Below are 8,641 nucleotides of genomic sequence, written 5' to 3'. Positions count from 1 at the left end.
GGGGGGGCCAGGCACCCCGGCAGCCCCGGCCGCCAGCGCCCGGCCCGACCCCGCTCCCCGCCCGGCGGCCCTCGAGAGGCACCGGGGACGCCCACGGAAGCCGGGACAGGTGGACGCGGGTCCGCCCTATCCAGGATAAGTCCTGGGATACTGCAACACGCTCCCGAAAGTCACGTTGCCACGGCAACTCGACTGCCGCGACACCGGAACCGGAACCTCCATCCGGAAGTGACACCTTCCCGGCGTTCCGCGGATCTGGCGAAGCCCCGCCCAGCTCCTTTCCCAGTGGTCCCGGAGCTTCCCAGCTGGCCGCCAGCCCTCGGGAGGAAACTCGTCTTCTCCTTCGTTTTGCCTCGCGTTGTGCCGCAGCGTGACTCTGATAGACGTGCACTTCCTCCAATCAGCTGACAAAGCGGTTGCCTACGGCCAATAGCAAAGCTGCAGGAGGTGCTCAGGCGCAAGGACCACCTCTCACAACCACTTTTCTTGAAAAATATATATAATAATAGGAAACTAAAGACAGTGCAGAAGAAGGATGGACAATGGGAATTTAAGGGAGGGAAGCAAAATATTTAATGGACACAAAAATGGATTATTGTTTGCTAATGATAATGTCTTTGACTGGACTGATATGCAGTGTGATAGGAGAAATACTAGACAGCATTAAGCATCCAAACATCCAGATAATCAGTATCCCAGAAGGTGAGAAAACTAATAAGGACATGGATAATCTATTCCACGAAATCTTGTTCTAAACATAGAGAGGCACTAAATCATCCAGACCCAAGAAATACAAAGCATCCCACATAGAATCAATTCAAGATGATCTTCTCCAAGGCACATCATAGCCATATTGACCAAAACCACAGACAGAGACAAAATACTAAATTTGGCAAAATAGAAACGTCAAGTTACTTTCAAAGGATATCCCATCAGGCTAATGTCAGACCTCTCATCCGAAAAAATATGAGGAAAGAATGGGAAAATATATTCAAAGTGTTAAGTGAAAAACAGTTCCAACCAAGAATACTATACCCAGCAAGATTATCTTTCATATGGAAAGAAAGGATAAAAGCATTCTCAGATAAACAAGACCTAAAAGAATTTGCCAATAGCAGACCCACTCTTCCAGAAGTTGTGAAAGGAGTGCTCCGCCAGGAAAACTAAAGGCACATAAAGAAATAAAAGAACAAAAGTCAACCAAGAAAATGACCAATTTAGGGAGATTCGAGCTGAAGTCCCTGGCCGTCTAGGTCTCTGGCCAGCGTGCGGGGATGAGTGGGTCCCTGAGACTAACGGCAGCGGTTCTCCTCTGCTGGGGGCGCGGCGCGGGAGGAGGCCTGTGGGGTACGGGCTTGCGGGCAGCGGTGTGGCGGCCTGTGGGGTACAGGCGAGCTGGCGACAGGCTAGGGCGCAGGTGGTGGCGGCTCTGGAGCAGCTGGACGCGCTGGTGAAGAAGGACAAGGTGGCAATCTTCCGTAAGGGGAGGCGGGAGCAGCCCCAGTCGGCTTCAGCAACGCAGTGGTGCAGATCCTGCGGCTGCACGGCGTCCGCGACTACGCGGCCTACAACGTGCTGGACGACCCCGGACTCCAACAAGGAATTAAATGCGGACTGCGAAGGTGGGGATGACCGCGCAGGCCGCTGTGCGGGTCAGGGGTCAGCTGCCCTGGTCAGGCCCTGGGTCCTATATGGGACCAGGAGGGTCGCTGCAGGAAGCTGAGGGGTTCTGCATCGTGGGACTGCGCTAGGTAGATCGTCCACATGGAGATGGTGAGGAGCGTCTGTTTGGGGATTCGGACGAGTTAGAGGGTTTTGACTTGAACAGGGTTTGAAGATCTGGGGCTTTGTAATGGGCTAAGTTCTAGGGGTGCAACTTTCTCACTTTGAGCTAAAGTAGGCGTTTCAGGGTGCGTTGTCTCTGGCTGGGTCCGAGGTGGGCGGTACACAACCCGACTCCCTGCCCTGCAGGCCTGGGGTTGTAGGGCACAGAGGGAGCTCACCATGAGCATGCAGTATGAGGCAGGCACTTCGGGACACTTTGGGACATTGTAAGGAAAACCCTGAGCCTGTTTTGGGATCAGGGATTGGTTCTGTTGAGGAGGGCAGGGGCCAGCCAAGTCCTCTTGTTTCACAGCTCAGGGTGTCAGGGACCTTCTGCTGTCACACAAGGACTGGGTTGTTACTACAGTGGGGCTGGTCTTGTAGCTGCTGTCTCTAGTTGGGGGTGGGGGGCAGGCCTGGCATTTAGTTTTAGATACTGGAGGGGGTGATAACATGTGGACACTGGGGTTCAGCGAGGCTTGTGGGTGCGGAGACCCAGGGGCTCCTGCCCAAGCTTGCAACTTGAGGGGCCAGGACCCTGGGGAGGAGGGAGACCCAGCTGCCAGTTAGCATCTTTAGTAGCCAGCGGGGTGCCAGGTACCGTGTGTGTGTGTGTGTGTGTGTGTGTGTGTGTGTGTATTCTCCCATTTTGTCAGAGTGGGCGAGAAGAGGCCAGGCACTAGGGCCCCCTCTTTGGCAATTGTTGGTAAAGATTGGTGGAGAAATGGGAAGGTTGTACCTGTTCCTCCTGGTGGGTGGAGCCCGGGACCCTCAGGGGCTGAATTCCCAGTCTCGCATGCCTGGTGCCCCCTCAAAGTCATGGTGCAGTTCCCGACTCTGTGTCAGGATGGGTCGTCATGGGCCGTCATGCTATTGATACGTTTGAAATGAGTAATCATGACATTCCTGGCACTGAAGAGACACTAGTGGTATGGAAAGACTTGGGGTTGGAATCCTCTTCTGTGGCCAGGTCACTTAACTGCATTTTCGTTTTCTGTAAACTGAGGATGAGATCCAACTTGGCCAAGCTTTTGTATAGAAAAAAAGAGAAAGAAAAAAGGTTAGGAAATGCATATCATCTCATCTGACACAGAGGGCACCCAGTAAATGGTAGTTATTTTATTATTAGTGCTTTATGGTTCTTTAGGTAATTCTCCCCCTCCCCCATTATCTACTCTTTACAGAAGCCGGTCTTCCATTTGCCATTGGGGGTAGGGTGGTGGGTGGAGCCTTGGAGGCGTGCAGAGGGAGTGAGAAGGCTGCTTAACCTCACCAGGTCTGTCAGCAGTACCGTGTGTTAGCCTGTGACCCTTCTGTCTTCTTGGTCGGCTAGGATGTTCACTGCCCATTGTCAGGCTCTGGTTTTCTCTTGTGTGGGAAGATCGCAGTCTTCATTCAGGGGCAGCTTCACCACTGAGAAGATAAGACAGGAATAACTGTTCTACAGTGTTTCTTATTTATTTACTTACTTTGGAGAGGTTTATGCTATAGGGCGTGTGCGCTCACCAGAAAGACACAGAGAGAAGGAGAGACAGAAAGCGGAAAAATCACACACACACACACACACACACACACACACAGGGAGATGGCCACACTTCAATCCTTTCTCCTCCATTCTCCTCTCAGGATCTTGGGCATGCACGCACGCACACACACATGCCCAGCGTGAGTTCAAGCCACCAGCCCGGGACTTGAACCCCTGTCGACTACATGGGAGTCCAGTGACATAGCCATTACGCTAACTGCTAGTCCCTCTACAGTGTTTCAACTGAGACCTTGCAGCGAGTCCCCTGCAAATTGCCAGTAAAGTCATTAGTAAAAAGTTCATTGTTGATAGTATTTTTTGAAATTGTCAGAAGGCTCATGTGCTCTGCAGAGACAGGGAGAACACGCCTTCCCTCAATGGCATGTGACCACTCCACATGCAGTCCCGTCCCCATCTCTCCATCCCGTCGGGGCTTCGGCTACATGCACATACACACAGCAGGTTTGCCAGGCCTCCAGGATTCAAACCATGGTCAGTCCCGTGGGATCCCGTTCACTTAGCCAGGCTATGGGGGTGGTCCCGTTGTTGATACCTTGCTTAGTATAAAATGTCGAGGGTCTTTGGTTTGTGAATTTACATCGTTTTACTTACTATAACTGAAGATGGGATATACTAGAACGTGGCCAATAAACAAGTAGGAGTGAAAAAGAAAACGAGAATGTTTACTGATGGCATTTGAACGTGGCCAATAAACAAGTAGGAGTGAAAATGAGAATGTTTACTGATGGCATTAATGTTTCTCTCTTTGGTCTTATTTGACTTCTGATTTCCTGTTCTTAAGTGTTCAGGCAGCAGCAGTAGGAATTTACTTTAATTTCTTGACCATGGGCTTCACCAGACTATTTTGGTTGATAAGTGTGTTGTGTATATATTGAGCATAACCTGCACTCCCTCTGTTGCTCAGGAAAGTAAAGCTTAGCGGAAGTATTAGCACACAGGCTGGGACAGGTGGTGTGCGCGTTTCCACAGTGGGGATTAGTGCGGCTGTGGTAAGACTGAAACGTTAAAGCTCTTCTCCTCTGCTCCCTGCACCTCCCACCTGACCGGGAGAGACTGCCAGGCTTTCCCATGCTTGCTTTTGCCAGCCGAAGATGTCTGTGTACCTTTCCGGGTTCCGGGGTCACCTCAGTAACAGAACAGGGGCTCTGCACAATCGGCCTGTCCCCTTGTGTCAGGAAGGCTGAGCTTTGCAGAGACCACAACCCAAAGAAGATGCTGTCTCCCAGGTCGGCTCCAGGGTCCAGGGAGTGAGATGCAGAGTGGCCTCGTCCTGAGACCACGACCCAAGGGACAAAGGTGACGGAGGCAGCCTTGTGCCCTGGTCTTCCTCAGGGCCTTGTCTACCTCCTGTTTATCTGAAGTACACAAGGAAGACAGCCACAGAGGGATCAGGTCCCAGGAGCTGGTCAGCACCGTGTTCTAATCCTGGTCTTACAAAGAATGCTACTTGCATTCATTTATAAAAGTAACACTGGAAAGTGTAAAGAAAATGATCTATAATTCCACATAATCAATTACACAATTGACTCTATTTTCTCTAGTTGTTTGTTTGTTTGTTTACAGGCTTGCGGTCATGCTTGTCCACACATGGTGCGTTGCCCTCTGGAGCGTGGTAGCACGTTCATGCACCCACCTGTGGCGCTGTGTATGCCGCAGAGCAGGCTTTCAGTGGTGCTGGAGTGGAGAAATTGATGTGTCTTTTATTTATCATCATATGGCAGACTCTTACATGCCCTTGGAAATGTTATAAACACAATTTCTGTTCATTTGAATCACCATTGTATTCCTTGCCTCAGGAACAGGGTCTGATGGAATAGGGGCTGAAATACTAGTTAAATAAATAGCCATTATCCTATTGAATGTTGTTAGGTATTTGAAAATATGCTCAACTTCTCTAGTTAACTTAAGACAGTAGTAAAACATCTCTCATGGGCCAGCCTGTGGCTTGGTGGTTAAAGTAGCTGGATCCCACATGGCCAAAGGCATGGTTCAAGTCTTGGATCCAGTGGCTTGAAAAACACACCAGGCACATGTGCGTGTGTGCCCAAAAGCCCAACAAGAGGGAGAGTTGGAGGAGAAGGGATTGCCGTGTGACCATGCCCCATGTAAGGATTCTGGTGATCTGCCATTCTCTTACTGGACAGTTAGAAAAAACAGTCTGTAATAACAGTTTAATGAGGTGGCTCAGAAGCGTGCCTTCGGAGGCCTTGACCATTGGAACATCTCTTACCGTGTGAAGTCTGGGGAAGAAAGATAAAGCCCTCGGCTCAGGGCTGTCATTTAGGGCAGAGTCACCATTTCTCTGGAAGACAATGGCTTTTAAGAGAAAAATACATTGTATCTTGGGGCTGTTATTTGTGAGATGACTCAAACAGGTCATTTTATTTGGAAAATATGTGTTTGGTGATAATTGATGCGAGTATCAGGAACACGCCTTGGTCTTTTTAGTTTGAGAATCACCACTGGACCGATTTTTAAAATTTATACACTAGCATACAGTGCAGAGTTGTGCAGTATAAAATATGACATAAATGTGTTTTGTTGGAAGAATCTGTTGACTTTTCTGTTTTGTTTGGCCTTTTAAAACCACAAATGCCGTCTATAGTGTTAGGTTATTATGGGCCATGCTGTTGACTACCCTTTTTAAAGTTTTTCTTCTATAAGGTGCTTGCACTCCCTGGAGAGAGATAAATCACACCCATGGGGAATGGCCAAGCCCTAGTCCCTCTCCTCCACTCCCCTCTTGGGATGTTGGGTGCCTACCCACACACAAACACGTACTTGGTGTGATTTTAAAGCCACCAGGTCCAGGACTTGAACTACATAGTTGGCTGTGTGGGATCCAGCTGTCTTCATCTCTGTGCCACCTTTTGGCCTGACCACCCTCTGTTTTATTTATTTATTTATTTATTTATTTAGAGATTTTTGCTATAGGGCACATGTGCTCGCCAGACAAACAGAGAGAGACAGAGAGACAGAACCCGAGAAATCACCCCCCAGGGGGGATGGCCACGCCGCAGTCCCTTCTCCTCCATTCTCCTCTTGGGATCTTGGGCACGCACGCACACGCGCCCAGCATGAGTTTTAAGCCACCGGGTCCGGGACGCAAACCGCGGTCAATTACGTGGGAGTCCAGCGACATAGCCATTACGCTAACTGCTGGTCCCAACCACCCTCTGTTTTTAACAAAACCAACACAGATCTTTTTCTTGGCTGACTATGTTTTTGAAAGTGTATTTGTCTCAGCATTTAAGTAAAAAAGGACGTAGAATGATGAAGGGCAATCTTCTGTGTCTTGGTTGAAGCCATGTTTCTTTCCTCCTTATGTTTCGACCATCATCCTTGTGGCCCGGAACTAGACAGCTTCCTCACCTGGCTGCGGCCTAGAACCAGACAGCATCCTCACCTGGCTGCGGCCTGGAACCAGACAGCATCCTCATCTGAATGCGTTGTCTTGTCGCAGATTCCACCTCTTCTCTCTGGCCCTCACAGCCATTCACACGTAGGGTTGATCATATGCATGGGGCCAACCTCTTGTCTGCTGTGAGCTTTGAGAGCTCCCTGTCACCCCTACCCCCGGACCCCCTCCACTCCCTCCCGTGCCCCTCTGCTCCCCTGCCCTGTGCCTGGCCCAGACATGGACCTGTTGACCTGTCAGCCTTCCTTCATTAGAAACCTGTCATTACTTCGGGTTCTGTGCTGAGCCAAGTCACCTGCCACATGGAGGCCCAGAAGGGTAACTAAGTGGGGTGGTGGCGTATGGTCCAGTCATGGGACAAGGGTTTCCTCCGGGTAGACGTGAGTATTAAAGATGAAAAGCTCAGCGACTGGACGTCTTGAGCATCAGTAAGGTGGCACGCACCAGCCCAGGCAGCACGAAAGCAGAGGCTTCCTGATGGCGAGGCGAGTTATCACGGTGGGGCTATGTCAAGGCAGGCCATTTGAAAATGGAGTTGTGTCACTTCCTCAAGTTTTATTTCACCGAAAACATGACTGGCAGACACATGGAGAGTTAACCGGTCTGCTTTTCTGCCTTTAACCCAGTGTCCCCGGTGTCAGGTGTTGGTGTCAAGTATCTTATCGAAAGCTGTGTTTACCTGACTTGCACAGAAACCCATCAGGTGTGGGTGGAGATGGATGCGATAGTGAGAGCTGATCTGCGGTCTTCCAGTTTGTAGTTGGAAGAGTCAGGGTCAAGCCCTGGGCCCTAGGACCCTAAAGCCCTACTCTTCAAAGCAAACAGTGGGTCTCCCAAGGTGGGGCAAGCAAGGAGGCACCCCACATCTTCTGCTAGGAGTGGTTAAAAGCTGTGTTTTGGTCCAGCTCTGCCCATTCAGTAACACCCAGCTGTCCTTCCCTCGTAGGCATTAAAGACTACTCCAACTGGCCCACCATCCCGCAGGTGTTCCTCAACGGCGAGTTCGTGGGGGGCTGCGACATCCTCCTGCAGATGCACCAGAACGGGGACCTGGTGGAAGAACTGAAAAAGTTGGGGATCCGCTCCGCTCTCTTAGATGAAAAGAAAGACCAAGACTCGAAGTGAGGCTCCGGGGTCCTCACTGCGGACAGGAGCCGTCCCCGCCGGGACTCAGTGCCGGGAAGCCTTACTGATTCTGGTTGTCCCTGCTCGCTCGAGCGCTCGCACCCCCTCCGGTCTGTAAGCAGACAGGTGACCTTCGCGTGTCTGGTGTCCGGGCTAAGAATGTTCTATTGTAAACGTAATCACAACCACTGCGCTGTATAATGCAACGTTCTATGCTGTCCTACACGGGTGTGCTCTTACATTCTCAGTCGTTCTTTGCCTGATTCAGGAGTAAAACGAGGAGCTTTTGAATCATTTTATTCAGACTTCTGTGTGGATGTGTCAGTCTGCAAAGATAACATATCCTCCCTCCCCATTTTCTTTTGTAATTTCTTCTGTTAAGGAAAATGATGGACAAGGAAGACAGTGTGATGACTGGGGTGTTGTTTTTTAAAATAAATTGCCAACACAGGGACGCTGGGCCTTTGTGAGTTAATTCTGGCAGCGCCTGTCCCTGAGGGTTTTTGTGCCAGTGACCTTGTCTGGGGAGGTTAGGCGTGCCTCCATGCTTTTCTATTAAACTTGTCAAAGAATCTCCAGCAAGCTGTGCTTCAGTTTCTCTCGGGGAAGTGGGTGGTGAGTGCTGGGTCAGCAACCCAGCTGGACCTGTGAGCAGACCGGATAGAAATGGAGGGGTGGGTCTGGAGGAGGAGGTGGGGGTGAGGCTGGAGGAGGGGGGTGGGACTGGA

The 8,641-nt window shown here is 50.5% G+C and overlaps 1 protein-coding gene across 1 annotated transcript; it reads left to right on the top strand.

Annotated features, from left to right (window-relative positions):
* Positions 1–1,259: 1,259 nt before the first annotated feature.
* On the top strand, positions 1,260–8,495 carry GLRX5 (glutaredoxin 5). Its single transcript, XM_027767086.1, is given in 4 exon segments — positions 1,260–1,367; positions 1,406–1,502; positions 1,505–1,609; positions 7,744–8,495. Coding segments are annotated over 4 exon segments (465 nt in total). The 5' UTR covers positions 1,260–1,274; the 3' UTR covers positions 7,914–8,495.
* The last annotated feature ends 146 nt before the right edge of the window (positions 8,496–8,641 follow it).

This window comes from Tupaia chinensis, unplaced genomic scaffold, assembly GCF_000334495.1.
Source record: "Tupaia chinensis unplaced genomic scaffold, TupChi_1.0 Scaffold143913_1, whole genome shotgun sequence".
Taxonomy (NCBI): domain Eukaryota; kingdom Metazoa; phylum Chordata; class Mammalia; order Scandentia; family Tupaiidae; genus Tupaia; species Tupaia belangeri.
Note: the sequence above shows the minus strand (reverse complement) of the source record. Positions and strands in the feature narration are given on the sequence as shown.